Genomic DNA, 16,077 nt, shown 5'->3' with positions numbered 1-16,077 from the left:
CTTTTCATGTGACTCTGGAAGGGGAAGAGGGTACTTGGGAAGGAACTTAGAACCAGAGAAGATGAGCTTATTACTTCCCTAAGCATGGGAGCTCAGCACAACTGAATTGGCAATGCAGGTCCTATGGGAGGAGGGAATGGAAGGTGATAGGTGAGGTAAAGGAGAACAACCTCAAGACTTAACTAGTCCAAATAGATTTTAGCATCTCTTTGTTAGTTGTCTCATCAGAGCCCAGTTAGTTACTGAATTCAGCCATTTCTTATAGTTCCAAAGCATTACGAATAGCTAGTACACACCAGTATTCACCTGTGTTTTTATCATTTCACCATACAAACAGTTTTACCAAATGTTTTGTTGCAACATAACAAAAGTAACCAATTTTCTAGTCTGTAATATCTGTTTCCTTGCCACTCTTAGAAGGTAGGAAAGTGGGAGTGAATTGGAGAAGAAAAAAACTTTTAATTAGTATAATGAGAGAATTAATTAATATAATTAGAGAATTAGTAATTAGATTCTCTCATTATACTAATGATGATCAAGTACCATATATTTGAGTTAAAAATCAAACCTTTGGATTTTATCATACTAAAAACCTTCTACACAGCATAGGGAACAATCAAGGAAATGGAGAGCCTAAGGAATGGGAGAAAATCTTTGCCATCTGTACCCCAGAGACAGCATTAATCTCCAGGATATTTAGAGAACTCAAAAAACTTAACACCAAAAAACAAATAAATAAATAAAAAGCAACCCAATCAACAAATGAGCAGAGGAACCAAACAGACACTTCTCAGAAGAAACACAATGGTCAACAAATATATGAAAAAATTACTCAACATCTCTAGTAATTAGAGAAATGTAAATTAAAACTGCACTGAGATTCTGTCTCACTCCAGTCAGAATGGCAATTATCAAGAATACAAGTAACAATAAATGTTGGCAAGAATGTGGGGAAAAGGCACACTCATACATTGCTGGTGGGACTGCAAATTGGTGCAACCTCTCTGGAAAGCAGTATGCAGTTTCCTCAGAAAACCTGGAATAGAACTATCATTTGATAGTTATCCCATTCCTCGGTATATACTCAAAGGACTTAAAATCAGCATACTGTAATGATGTAGCCACACCAATGTTCATAGCAGCTTAATTCACAATAGCTAAACTGTGGAACCAACCTAGGAGCCCTTCGACAGATGAATGGATAAAGAAAATGTGGTACATTTGCACAATGGAATATTACTCAGTCATAAAGAAGAATAAAATTATGGCATTTGCTGGCAAATGGACGGAACTGGAGACTATCATGCTAACTGAAATAAGTCAATCCCAAAAAACCAAAGGCCAAATGTTCTCTCTGATATGCGGATGCTGACTTAAAATAGGCAGTGGGGAGGGAGGAGTGGAGGTTCATCAAATTGGACAGGGGGGAGAGGGAGAAAAGGAGGAGGATGGGAATGGGAAAGACAATAGAATGAATTGGACATAACTTTCCTGTGTTCATATATGAATACGTGACCAGTGTAACTCCATATCATGTACGACTACAAGAATGGGAAGTTATACTCCATGTATATATATGTCAAAATACATTCTATTGTTATGTATAACTAAAAAGAATAAATTAAAAAATCAAACCTTTAAAACTGAGATCCAAATTGGGAAAAAATTAATTTTTTAATTCACGGAATTGATTATTTGATGAGGATATATGTTTTTCAAGCATATGAATATGCATATTAAACATATTAAACAAACCTATGTGTAAGGGGAAGAAAAGTGAAGTTTGGAAATCAAAAGGTATAGATAACAAATAAGACAAGACAGAAGTCTTCCAAGGAAAAGTGATGGTGATTTTTTTTGCGGGGGGGTGGGGAGGAAGCATATTGGGAATTGAACCCGGGGGTGCTTTACACCTGAGCTTAATCTCCAGACCTTTATATTTTTTATTTGGAGACGGGGTCTAGCTAAATTGCTTAGGGTCTCAAAGTTGCTTAGGCCCTCACCATATCTGAGGCTGGCCTTGAATTTATGATCTTCCTGCCTCATCCTCCTGAGTCATGAGATTACAGTCAAGCTCTATCACATCGAGTATGATTACCCCATCTATTTCCTACCACGCCGACACTTGACACGGTTCTGTTGAAAGCTCATCCTCCCTCTTGGGGGCCATAGGCGTGGCATGTCTCCATGTATAGTTGCTTTTTAATATTAATAATCAATATACCATTAGAAACTTATTGGAAAAACATTGGGAAGGTTGTATTGGGACACAAAATAGTACACAATAAAAATTTAGTAGTAATACATAGATAAAATATATGAAAATAAACAATTGTAGCTATGCTTGAGTTAAAAGAAGACTGCGATTACTTTAGTATAATCTAAATATAGATGTGTAAAGAGGCATTCCTCTGAGCTTGGATGCGGTGTTTAGCCTTTGTTGCTTTCCTAGTTTTAATAATTGATTCTAGAGATACTTTACATAATAAAAATATTTAGGTTAGTCATAAATATAATTTGTGTTTTTCCTATGTTTAGTCTAATTCTTTGAGAGTCAAAATAAGATTGTAGTCCACCATTAAGTGAAATAGAATAAATAATAACTATAGTTGATTTCTTTGCCCTTTGTTGATAATAGTAAAAGTTTTTCACTATTAAACACTGGAGTTCATGGTAAGGGTAATTTCTCAGAAAAATCTAGTGACAAATTTGTTCTGGAAATTGAAAGTTAACAGATAATTGTGCCCTCAATTTAGCTGGGGGACAAGGTTGTTTTAATCTAGCTGGGAAATCAGGTTGTTTTGATCTAAACTATCATACAGAAAGAATGTGTACTTTAAGAAGAAGCATAGATTGTACTTTTGAAGGTTTTTTTAAATTTTGAACTAACTGTAAAATGATATAATCATTACTAAAGAAAAAGGTAGAAAAAGGCTGGCAGAAAAATAAACATAGAGATTCAGCCTCAGAACAGTTGGTGTCTCTGTCTGCTGTTTCTCCACCGGGCTGATGCTTCCCATCCACCTAGGACCCCTGACTGCTGCTAGGCTTGGACCCCAGCACATGATCATGAATTTTGAAGTAAGATTAACTCAAATATTAGCACCTGAGATTAAAAAAAAAAAAAAGAAAGAAAGAAAGAAAGAAAGAAAAAGAAAACAAAGCTGTACTATCCACAAGAGGAGGGAAGGTCTTGGTCACCTTCCATGAGGTTGGTAGGGATTAAATATATTATTTATATGGGAAATTCAGCAATTCCTAGGGCTCAAGGTCTGCACTTATCATTTATTCCAGAAGACTAAGAGCAGTTGTTGGAAGCTGCTGCCAAATGGATAGGGTTTCGTGTGTTGGTTGAAAGGCAGAGCATCTTTATTTTTTCAGTAGCATGTGACTCACTTCCATGATTTTTCTGGGCCCTTGGGCTTCTAGATTAATAGGAATGCTTGCGACTTCCTGTAAACTTATAATTATTTCAAAACCAAATGTCAAAAAAGCTACTAACTATTAAAAATCATTGTATTCAGAATGGCAGATTATCCTGGGAAAGTGGCAACATTTGTAAGTCCCTATTCCCTCACCTAACTTATAAGGGCCTCCAATACCAGACTGCACCCAGACTGGGCACCACCCTTCCTTTTAACTTTTGCCAATCTGATAATGTAAAATGTATCTTTTCTTATTCATACTTCTTTGATTATTGGTGAGAGAGAACATTGTATCCTACCACAGGTGCCATTTGATTTCCTGTCTGGTGTCCGTTTTTCTGTTGTCTGATAATTTTTCCTACTGATTTATAAACCCTTGAAAGCATTTCTATAATGCATATGATAATGTGCTATCTTCCACATATGTTGTGAATATCTACAACCTGTACCCCCAGTTGCCTCTCAACTCTCAGAAAAATCCTAGGTAGTTCATCCTTTGACTTTTTTAAAAAAAACTCAAGTAATAATATTAGGCATGGTACTTACACTTTTTTTCTTTTTCTTTTTTGGTTCTGTATATTGAAGTCACACTCCACCACTGAACTGAACACCCCCCGGTCCTAGAAATAGTATTTGGAATGTCTATTTTGACCCATTTGCAGGGAAATCTGGGAGGCTGTATCTACATCTAGACATCCCCATCTGCTCAGGAAAAACAAACAATAGTCTTCAAGGACCTAAGAAGGATTGCTGTCACCTTCTCATAATTCTCAGAATTTATATGAGTCCCAGGTCCTAATCGCACTGATGAGCACTGAGTGCTTGTGGGCATATGTGTAGGCGAAGATGTGATTTGAATTCCCCAGTCTCATATGGCAGGAGTTCTTGAGGCCCTGCAATTGGCCTGCTCAGACTTGGGTCAATCTCTGCCAGAGTAACAAAAGAGTGTGGTGATGCATAAAGACCTCAGGCACTCAGATCAGTGATCTACACCACCAGTCATGACGGTACAGTTAAGAGCCTCCTGTCTTTTCCTCTTTCTTCTGGCTGACTTCATGCAGACAGACACCAAACAAGATAAGATGAAGGTGAGTGAGCTCCAGAGAGGGCAGGGGAGGGCCAAACATGTCTACTCTTCTACATGTTATATCCTACCCTCTGGTACTTCTTGCAAGATTTGTACTTCTGATTTCTACCTCCTTGTGGGTTACCCTAAACCTTTCTTCTCTTTTCCTTGAATCTTCTTCATTCCCCATAAAATGGTGATCCCTGAGTTGAATATGAGTAGGGAACACGAGTATGATCCTTTCTCTCCTTCTTCAAGTGGAGGACTCCTGGAGTCCCCTCCAGTCACATCAGTCAGTAACTGATCTGAGTTGGGTCTGAGGGTGACCGCCATGGGTGTCAGAGTAGGTGGAGATTGAGGTTTGGAAGAGAGGCTGAGCCTAATCATCTTAGACACAAAGGAGGGGTTTCTTGCTAGGTTTCTTACTGAGTCCTTTCTAGTCCACTAACACACTAATGTGAGGAAACACTTATGTGGAAGTTTTAGGGATAAAGTCATAGAGTTATCGCAGGAACATAACACATAAAAAAATTAATTGGAGTCTTAAAACAACTGGATTTGGAATCAGGTACTTTTGAATCTGGCCTCAATTTTATTCCCAGTTTATGACTTAGTTACCTTATTGATAAAACATGTATATATGGCAGTAGAAGGGACAGTCCAAAGAAGGATAGTAATAAATGAGAAGACTGAAAGGCAAAAAGGAATCATGAATTTAGAAACAAGCAGACTTTCATTCACATGGTAGGTAGTCACTTTGGGCCTTGGATATACATTTATTCAATGCTAATTTATTGTAACAGTATCTAGTTCATGGTTGGATGAGCAACAATCATTACTCCTATAATGTCTACAAAAGACAGCTCTGGTAAGATCTTTCCCTCTATCTGAAATTGCCTAGAAAAGTTGCTGGGTGACTTTCTATTTTGAGAATTGATGGGGTTTTTATGTTACCCGATGTTGTCTAATTGGGTGTGGAGACTCTGGGCTTAGAATTTGCTTAATAAAAGCTGTGTCTGAGCCTTTTTAACAAACAGTGATGGAAAAACTGGTTAGTCATAGGTACAAAATTGAGACTAGACCTTTATCTCTCACCTTGCACAAAAGTCCACTCAAAATGGATCAAAGACCTAAGAATTAGATCAGAAACTCTACAACTCCTAGAAAAAAAATGTAGTATTAACATTCTAACACATAAGAATAAGATTCTGAATAGGACCCCTAAAATTTAGAGTTAATAAATAGGATGGCATCAAATTAAAAAGTTTCTGCATAGCAAAGGAAATAAGTAAGAAGGTGAAGAGAGAACCTACAGAATGGGAGAAAAATCTTTGCTAATTACTCTTCTCACAGAGAATTAATGTCTAGAATGTATAAAGAACTCAAAAAACTTTACCCCACGAAATCAAATAACCCAGTTAATAAGTGGGCCTATGAATTAGACAGACACTTCTCAAAAGAAGAAATACAAATAGCCAACAAATACGAAAAAATGTTCAAGATCATTAACAATTAGGGAAATGCAAATCAAAACTATACTAAGTCGACATTCCATCATATTGGGGCAGGCACCAACTTCCTTAACAAGAAGACCCCTAAAGCTCAGGAAATAAAACCAAGAACCAATAAGTGGAATGGCATCAAATTTTTAAAAACAAAACAAAACAAAACACTTCTGCACAGCAAAAAAATTATTAACAGTGTGAGGAGAACCTCCAGAATGAGAGAAAATCTTTGCCAGCTACTCCTCTAACAGGGATTAATATTCAGAACATATAAAGAACTCAAAAATCTTCACACCAAAAACAAACAAACAAACAAACAAACAAACAAAAACCCAGTCAATACATGAGCAAAAGAAAGAAGCAGACATTTCTCAAAAGAAGAAACACAGATGACTGACAAATACATGAAAAAATGCCCCACATCTCCAGCAATCAGGGAAATGCAGATCAAAACTATACTAAGATTTCATCTCACTCCAGTCAGAATGGTAATTATCAAGATTACAAATAATAATAAATGCTGATAAGGATGTAGGTCAAAAGGTACACTCCTACCTTATTGGCAGGACTGCAAATTAATGCAACCATTCTGGAAAGCAGTTTGGAGATTTCTCAAATAACTGGGAATGGAACCACCATATAACCCATCACCAGGAATACCCTCCTCAGTATTTATCCTAAAGAACTAAATTCAGCATACTATAGTGATATGTGCATACCTAGGTTTATAGTAGCACAATTCACAATAGCCAAACTATGGAACCAGTAAGGTGTCCATCAATGGATGAACGGGTAAAGAAAATGTAGAAAACACAATGGACTTTTATTCAGCCATAAAGAAGAATAAATTATGTCATTAGCAGGAAAATGGATGGAACTTCAGAACAATAAGTGAAATAAGCCACTCGGAAAGTTAAGGGTCATAGATTTTCTCTCATTTGTGGAAGCTAGAGAGGAAAAAGGAAAAGAAAGGTGGTGGTGAAGATCACCTGAAAATCAAAGAGGGATCAGTAGAATAAAGGAAAGGGACCAGGCTGGGGTGGGTTGGGAGGAAAACTAGAAAATGGTACTTACCAAATTATATTGTTATATTGTATGCAAGTATGAATATATAACAACAAATCCCATTATTATGTACAGACAACTACAATGCACCAAAAAATATATGGGAAAAAAAGTTGTGTCTGGAGGGGTTCAGACATATCACACAGATTTAAATAAACTGGGAATAACAATTATTATCTGTAGTAAGCTGGACTAAAAGGAATCTTCAAGTTTAGAGTCTCTGTAAGACCCAGCAAACAGTATATGCAGAGTGATTTTCATTGTGATGGGGAACAAAAAAAGAGGTGAAAAAGGCAAATTCTTAAAAATGTTTAACCTGGATCTAGACATCATGAAGGTAGAAATGGATGCTCTCATACAATGTTCTCTCATATAATGTACTGGTGCAAGCATGTGTGCAAATTTAGAGAAAGGCACAAAAACTTGTATAGAGAAAACAGCTTTCTCCCTAAAAGAAAGACTGACTAGTTGCAATCTGGTGTACTAGTGATATAATCAGTGGATTTATAGAACTGGACAAAGTTAGGTTTTGTTTTACATTACTCCCTAGTGGGGGCAGAAGGTGTTTAGTTAAAATCCTTTCTGGTTCATTGCATATCCAGGAAGTCTAGTTTAATCCTTGTTTTAAGTCTGGACCTTCCTTAGCAGGTAATACCTTTTTCTCTTTTCAACAGTTCCTCTGCCTTTTTCTCACTAGGTGGTTCAGACAAGTAGCTTCCTTTTCATACCTCTTATACTCCTTGAATTTCATGGGGAATTTATAACAGCTTCCCCCAAAAGAAAGGGATCAGGGTTGTGCTGGTGAGTAGTGTGGCTTCAGTGAGGAAAAATAAAATGAGACCTGCTTTGTAGAAGAATTCAACGTAAATACAAACAATGGAAGTTTCAAGAAGAACTTATTTCTGTTATGTAAAACTTATTTATATTTTATGTGAATGTCAGTTCAAGTATGTTCAGGAAATTTGAGAAGGAATGGGATAGATGGAGCTGGTGATGATGAAGGTGGGCATTAGATACCTGAAACAGTGGTGGAGGAGCTTGAGTATGCAATAGGTCAGATACTGCCAGACAGATCCTAGTGACCTACTTGCATATAGGCTTTGAAGCTCTTCATATCTTCTCTTAGGCAGTAGTAGCAGGGGTTACCCCAAGCTGGGATTTCACAATACTGACATATAGGGCCATCATATGAGTAAGAGCATGACAGATGAGAGAAAAGTGAGATGGGGATGAATGTTAAACCTGGAGGGTCCCCTTAAGGTTTTACTGGAACTCTTGCATTTTGCTCATAGAGAAACTGAGGTTCAAAGGTGAGAATTACCTAAGTTCATAGAGGAATTTAATAATAGATCTGGCTTCTGATTCCCAGGCTAGAATTCTTTCCATTTTAGCATGTTAATTCATGGATTAAGAAGTCAGAAGACCTAGGGAAAGAGAAGTAATTGAAATACTTAAGCAACTAAAAACTGCCCTTCTTTGAAACATCAATCCAGAGCTAAAACATGGCTTCATTTTTACAAAACTTTGGAAAGCAGTGTGGTGTTCTCTTTGGCCCCACTTACTTTCTTTTCCTCCCATCGCAGCTCACAAATCTCTTTTCTTTATATTTTTATGCTAGTATTTCCTAGTAGCCTACCTCTGCCCAAATAATAGGAAGACAGAGTTGACTACTTGTTGCTTAAAAAAAAAAAAAAAAAAAAATTTAAGTCACAAGACCCAAGTTTCAATCTTTTCATTTATTCCTTAGATAATTATTTTTCATATTCTGAATCTGATACCTGTATTATTCAAGTGCTTTGAAATCATACACAGATATCAGGAATTATCACTAATACTATCATTTTAAAAAATCTTCCAGATGGATTGCTACAAAGATGTAAAAGGCACCATCTATAACTATGAGGCCTTCACTCTTAATGGGAAGGAACGCATTCAATTCAAGCAGTATGCGGGCAAGCACATCCTCTTTGTCAACGTGGCCACCTATTGTGGTCTGACAGCTCAATATCCTGGTAAGAATTCAGAACCATATATCTTTGGGACTAAATTTTCCAGTTGATTATATTCTAAATCACACTTGGAATTATATTCTAATTCTAATTCTATACCAAAATAAATACTCATAGATGAGTGACTTCATTTTCAATGTCAAAAATCAATAAACTGTGGCTTACCAGCCAAGTCTGACCAGTCAGTTTTTAGAAACCAAGTTTTATTGGGCCACAGCCATGCTCATTCATTTACTTACTGTCTATGGTTGCTTTCATGCCACAAGGCAGAGTTCAGTGGTTGAGTAGTGATGATGGAGACCATGTGATCTGCAAAGTCTAAAATACTATTTAGATTTTATGGAAAAAAAAATTGCTGACCACTTCTCTAAGTTTGGCCTCTGCTTTGTCTAAGGTTTCTAATAAAATTGATATATATCTAAGAGCTAGGAGCTTCTTAGAAGATTTCAGAAATCTCCTTGGTAAATAGAGGAGGAAAGATCCACATTTTTGAGACTTTTGTAGGAAATAATAATGACAAGGAAAGAGGGGGAAAGGTTTATACCTGGAGCTGTATTTGACTAGAGTTAAGCACAGGTAGAAGAGGCTATCTAGAAGCACATGGACCTTCTCAATCTTGCCTCTTCCCTTGGGTGTAGTTTTCTTCCTCCTTGTTCATTATTCAAGGAAGAATTTTGTCTCTCTCATATTTTAGGGTCATTGGTTTAAAAACAAATGAATAGTGAACAGGATGGATTATACCAAACACAGATGTACTTTATATGTTTGAATTAATAAGAATTTGTTTTTAATTATGTTGTGTTTTACAGAAGTAATAGATTCACAAGGCTCAAAATTCAAAAGGGACAAAGAGGTTTAGAGTGAAAAAAATCTTTCTACCTCCCTTTCCTCCCTTCAGACAACTAATATTATCATGTTTATAAAATACAGATTCTTTTTCTTGCTTTTTTTCCCAGTTGATAACACAATATAAATATTTTTGCTGTGTTATTTTTTAAATTAGCAACATATTTTTGATTTCAGTTCATTTCCTCATTCCTTTTTAAGACTAAATATTGTTTTTTAAACATAATTCATTTTACTGTTTATAAGGGACTTTAAAAGTGAACTTAATCCATTTCCTTCTGCACATAACAGATGAAGAAACTGAGGAATAGTTGCTCAAGGAATGGAAGACAGGCTTCCCAATTTCTCTTCTTTCCTGGAGGGAGGGATTAACTGTAGTGCTGAAGAAAAGAGGGAAATACATAGAGAGAGGTTCTGAGAACTCACATGAAAACAGGAAAGTAATGTCTCCTTTTAAAAAAAAAAAGGGATAAGAGGAGATACCAATTGGGTGAGTGAAATCTGTGTGGTGCTGGTTAGTGTTCGTCAAGGGACTGAAGGCATCTAGTCCAGAAAGGGTTAACATGGATTATTAAAGCCTGAGCAGACAAGTTGGAAACTTCCTGGCAGTAGAAGAAAGCAGTTGAAGCTCACATTTAGGCAAACCACTGAGGACTTTTAGTTAGAAAGCATCTTTAACATCCTGAGGATGGTTGAAGAGCATCAGGAAGCTTAACTTGAACCTTTTCTGTTTCTCTTTGGCTCTGTCAGGTTGACCTACGCTCTGTCAGCCTGTTCTGAGGACAGAAGCTCAGTTCTCATCATCTGTGTCTTTTCCTTTAAAAAGAAAGATTCAGTCTATCAATTCACCAACCAGGGAAAGAAAACTGCTAAGAATAGTGATGATGTTCCAACCTGACTTGGTTTAAAAATCACTGGATTTTGACTAATAAAAATGACTCGGTCCCATCTCAGAGGAGTAGAATCAGAAACTTCTGGGCATCCTTATTTTTAATGAAAGTCCTCCCATTGATTGGGATGTGGTTACAGGCTTGAGGAATACTGTACTATATTCAAGGGTCTAGAGGGCATGTCCAAAGATCTGGTGTCTAACTCCAGCTATACCACCCCATGCCTCTTTGATCTAGAGATAGTTCCCTCTCTCGTCTCTGTTCCCTTCTCTGAAAAATGAATAACCCCAGGGATCCTTCTCTACATAAAAGTTCTCTGGGCTGGGCCATCATGTCCCTTTTCTAATCACAGAACTGAATGCACTTCAGGAGGAGCTGAAGCCCTTTGGCTTTGTTGTGCTGGGTTTTCCCTGCAACCAGTTTGGAAAGCAAGAACCAGGAGACAATACTGAGATTCTTCCTGGACTCAAGTAAGTGCCTGCCTGAAGCCCAGTACGAGGTCCTTGTCCACCTTTCCTGTCTTCAGATATTCTTCCATCTCAGAAACCTCCTGGGAAGGTGGTGGATTATTAGGCTCAGGGGCATCTGCAAACTGATTTTTTTAACATTAATCTTCCTTGATAAGTGTATGATAGAGTCCAGAGATTTTGTCTCCACCCATGGTTGAGAACTGGATGGACTGTGGAAGAACAGGAAAACGGAGATAAATGGCACAGAAACAATGAGAGGAGTTGAGACAGATTGTGGAATAACAATAGTAACTCAGAGGACCCAAAGTCCAAAACTGACCTATTTCTGTTACCTCTCCCATCTATTATATCTGTCCCTCATTCCGCCCTTTCCTGTGACTTCAAATCTTGGTGTCCCATCATAACTTTCTCAAATCCTGGAGCTTCCTGGGAACATTTGATTATTGCAGGTATGTTCGTCCAGGGGGAGGATATACACCTAATTTCCAGCTTTTTGAGAAAGGAGATGTGAATGGTGAAAAAGAACAGAAAGTCTTCACTTTCTTGAAGGTGAGTCAGTTACTGGCTTAAGACTCCTCCTTTTCCCTAATATTCTTAGTGCAGAATTGATATGGTGGAAATGGGCCCAAGAGATCATGCCTAGAGGTTGGATTGATCATTTTAGAGGGAATTTCCAGGTCAGCATAAAGATTTGGGTTTAATCTGTTAGTATCTTGGGGCCCTGACTTTCTGTGGTGAAGAGAATTGTGTGGAATGCAGCTTTTACTGGGACCACCCTCTTACTCATTGACATTCATTCATTCATTTATTTAAGGTACATTCAATGAGTGTCTACTACCTATAATGCAGGCTAAATAGTAGATTAATAAGGCACAGTTCCTGCCCTTCATGAGATCACAGTTAAGAGAGAGAGAAAGAGAGAGAGAGAGAGAAAGAGAGAGAGCTGGAAATCAACAGGGTTAACATAATGTAGTAGGTACTTTTAATGAAACACTGGTTTTTATTTTATTTTATTATTATTATTATTATTATTTTTTGTACTGGGATTCAACCCAGAGGTACTTAACCACTGAGCAACAATCCACAACCCTTTAATTTTTTTTCTTTTTTTAAATTTTGAGGCAAGGTCTCACTAAATTGCTTATGGCAATGCTAAATGGCTAAGGTTGGCCTCCAACTTGTGATCCTCCTGCCTTAGTCTCCCAAATTGCTGGTATTACAGGCATGTGCCATCATGCCTGGTAGCACTGGTTTTTGGACAAAGAGGGTGCCAGAGTTAAAAAGATCCTAAATATCACCAGAGAGGACTGCTTCTAAATGCTGGACTGGGACCAAGACTAGCCCATGTTAAAATTTGTGTATATCCTCAGTAAGTTGAAAATAGAACAGTGTAAGTAGGATTTCATTAATTCAACTCATCTAACTTATAGGGCTGTCCTTTATTTAAAGATTTTGACACACGTATAATTTATTCTTAGGATGGTCTTTTTAAAATTAGGTGATAAAATGATGGTACTTGACATTTTTGCTTTGATAAAATGTCAGTAACTCTAAATTGTTCCCAAAGGCATTTATTGAAATGCTGTTGGCCCATTAAACCCTAAAACCTGAGAATCCACATTCTAATCCAAGTCAATCACATTGCAGAAAAAGAAAATGAAGGTTGAGTGGTGACATATCTTACCATGGTGGCATGATTGTGTGATGGGTTCATGGGGAGAATTAGAAGGAAGGAGTAGAATTTAGTTACAATAGTTACAACATTCTTGATAGTTGGTATTGTTGTGTTTTGGAAATTTTATGGGGAATCGTAGGAAATTAAAATATCTAGATATAGGAGGAAGTGGATTTTATTTCTGGGTAAAATTACCTTGATTATTTGGTATAGAAGTGATACTGTTGTTTCTCTTTTCCATCTCTCCACTTCAGCATTCCTGTCCTCACCCCTCTGAGATTTTGGGCTCATTAAAACATATCTCCTGGGAACCCATAAGAGTTCATGACATCCGTTGGAACTTTGAAAAGTTTCTGGTGGGGCCTGATGGAGTCCCTGTCATGCGATGGTTTCACCGTGCAACAATCAGTACGGTTAAGTCAGACATCCTGGTGTACCTGAAGCAATTCAAAACTAAATAGGAAGACTGAGTTGGGGGCAGAAGTCATTTTACTTTTCACCTAAAGACCTGTTCTGGAAAAATTCGTCTTCTCACCACATTCTTTTCCTAAATGGCCTCCTTTTGACTAAGTTACTTCCATTCTGCCAAAGTTTCCACTTTCCATCAAGTACATTTGTACTTGGAAGGCTATTCCCCTTTATCTTGGAAAAAGTGGGTCAAGAATAAAAGAATGGAAACCCAAATCCCCAGGCCTCTGTTACAGACTGAATAATTCATATTCATAAAAGGAAAATCATCCTTCCATGAGAATGGCTTAGTTTTCCATCATCTTTGGAAGAAGGCTGTTCCTGGATGTTGACTCCTCCTTTTCCCACCTTGAAGGTGCAGAAATAGTGATGGGGACATAGTCATTCAAATTAGCTTCCATTTCTTAGTAGGACAAACATGTATTGTCAGTTTCCAAGTCTTTTTGGATCAGTTTTCACCCATGACATTTCCTTCCACCTGTCATTCTCCTGTGGGAGCCCTAAGGGAAAGTAGGAGCAAGAACATGATTCAGATGAGGAGAGGGAGTCTCCATGCTAATGGGACCCAGGACTTTTCTCTGTTCTGTCCTACAAAAGTTTTCCTTATTGTCTGATTCTTAGTGTATTCAGATTATGGTTCCTGGGTGGGGATGGATTTTTATCTTTTGAAGGGTGAAATTCCCCTCTCAACCCAAGATTTCTCAGCTTCAGAACCAGTCTTGTTACTGTTTCCAATAAAATGTTTTCTGCAGCATCTAAGATCTCTGTGGTGGTTTTTAAAATTCCATATTGTACTTGAACTCATCTTATCTCCCTCATAGTGCTTGTTGATGGTGTATTATCCAGAATTCTCGAACTTCCCCTGACAAAGGGATTTATCCTCTCAGATGTCACTTGATGACTCTTAGTTGTCACCAGTCTTTGGGAATTGCTTTACACCAAGTTTGCCTCCTTCCTGGATAGCCAATATCCAATTAGTTGTCCATGAGGAGTTACAAAGGTCTCCATCCCTCATGGTGCTTCTCCAAGTGGTGCCTCCTCTCCCTCAGTGTTTGGTCCAGTGGTGGCTGACTGGATGAGTGACATATGCACATATGCACAAGCAGGTGTGATGAGTTGATTGCCTGGAAAACATAGGGAGATTGATAATTATTCAGTAATAGGATTGGGGGATCATTGTTAGAGGAAATTGATGCTTTGGAGATTTTGACAATTAAAAGGTGAGGATGATATTATCACTAAAAAAAAATCTTAATGTGAAAGGTGCCTTCATGGAATCCTATTAAAAGTATTTCATATTCTGCAACTCAGGACACAAAAAGTCAAGGGTCTGGCCCCAAGACTTAATCATAGGAATAGCAGAATTTCAAAGAAAGTTATATTCCAAACCTAGATTGTCTTCTATGCCAAGGTCCTGGTAATGATTGGAAAAGAATAAAACCCTGAGACATTGAATGGACCTTTGGTTTTATGTGTAAAAAATTGAAATCCCCAGATTTGTCAGGACTCCTGAAACTTTTAAAAGTGGTTAAAAGAATGTCTTTCTTGCTTGAAAGCAATGTAGATGTTGCTTGCCATTCACTCAGCATCTGCCCAGGTACAACTAGAGTCTAAATGTTCCTGAACAAGAGGAGTGGAACATAAGGTCAGTTAAGAAGGGTTTACTGATAGAGTAGCATTTTTCCTGGATACAGACTTTTTATAAACTGGAAAGAACCCACACCACTATTAGGATGCCTCCTGCTTGGAAAAAGAAATGGCTTTTGCTAAATATAATACAGATGTCAGGACTGTTGTGACAGATGGCAGAATTAAGGAATCAGAAGTTCAGAAAGTGGGCATGTTAGAGTGGATTTAGCATGGGAAACCCACTACATAACTATGTATTGCTGTAGGACCAAAGAACATTTCTTCTGAAAAAATAAAAAGGAATGTGCTGGTAAGAGGGGCCATTTTGTTCAACTTAACACTTTTAACAAAAATGTTTAAAATTATTTAATCTACATCTGTAATCCTTCATTAAAAAAAAGCCTAAACAAACAAAAAAAATGTGAAAAATGGATTTCTCAAGATATGAGACTTGAGAAATTTTTCAAATAATCTTGACTTTTTTGTACATTTACTTAACTTGTGTTGCAACCCTAATTTAAGTGTTTTTTTTCTTTTCTTTATTAATAAATAATAATAATTATTATTATTTGCAGTGCTGTAGATCTGAAACCGTATTTTTTTCGGAAGGAAATATTCCTTTTAATGTTCCAGGGTAGTAAAATATTTTAACATTCTTAGATTAAAAGCCAGCGAGTGACTGGGTCGAGGTGGGAAAGTGGCATTCAAAACAAAGGAAAGGTTAGTTGACTGCAGAGTGGAGGTGCAGAAAAGTAGAATGGCGAAGATATAAGGTCCATGTGAAGCGCGGTTTCAGAGCGACACGTCTGTTTTGCTTGCAGCCATCTTAGCTTCCGTTCGTTCTCGAGTTAAGGTGACTTCTTTCATTCTAACCGCGGCGCTGATGACGGCCACCCTCAGTCCCGGGGTGCCTCTGTGTTAGGGCGGCGGAGCGCGGGAGGGGAAGACGAACTCGGCTAATTCCGGTTCCCTTGTTTGCTTTTAATCCCATCCATGGAAACCCTGTACCACAGAGTGTCTTTTTTGCTT

General features: G+C 37.6%; 1 protein-coding gene across 2 annotated transcripts; it reads left to right on the top strand.

Annotated features, from left to right (window-relative positions):
* The first annotated feature begins 4,365 nt into the window (after positions 1-4,365).
* Positions 4,366-14,173, top strand: Gpx5 (glutathione peroxidase 5). 2 transcript variants are annotated; one of them, XM_047558102.1, is made up of 5 exons: positions 4,366-4,513; positions 8,920-9,073; positions 11,159-11,276; positions 11,726-11,825; positions 13,206-14,173. In XM_047558102.1, exons 1-5 carry the CDS (start codon positions 4,427-4,429, stop codon positions 13,410-13,412), a joined length of 666 nt encoding a protein of 221 aa, XP_047414058.1. In that variant the 5' UTR covers positions 4,366-4,426; the 3' UTR covers positions 13,413-14,173. The 2 variants fall into 2 exon arrangements, with proteins under 2 accessions (XP_047414058.1, XP_047414059.1); XM_047558103.1 differs by lacking the exons at positions 11,159-11,276; positions 13,206-14,173 and having other exon boundaries at positions 11,726-11,787.
* The last annotated feature ends 1,904 nt before the right edge of the window (positions 14,174-16,077 follow it).

Source organism: Sciurus carolinensis, chromosome 7, assembly GCF_902686445.1.
Source record: "Sciurus carolinensis chromosome 7, mSciCar1.2, whole genome shotgun sequence".
Taxonomy (NCBI): domain Eukaryota; kingdom Metazoa; phylum Chordata; class Mammalia; order Rodentia; family Sciuridae; genus Sciurus; species Sciurus carolinensis.
Note: the sequence above shows the minus strand (reverse complement) of the source record. Positions and strands in the feature narration are given on the sequence as shown.

Bases quoted from the DNA above. Each gene is read 5' to 3' on its own strand.
- Gpx5 (XM_047558102.1), top strand. From the start codon at position 4,427: ATGACGGTACAGTTAAGAGCCTCCTGTCTTTTCCTCTTTCTTCTGGCT. The intron at 4,514-8,919 runs GTGAGTGAGCTC...AAAATCTTCCAG, and splicing joins CCAAACAAGATAAGATGAAG to ATGGATTGCTACAAAGATGT. The intron at 9,074-11,158 runs GTAAGAATTCAG...TTCTAATCACAG, and splicing joins TCTGACAGCTCAATATCCTG to AACTGAATGCACTTCAGGAG.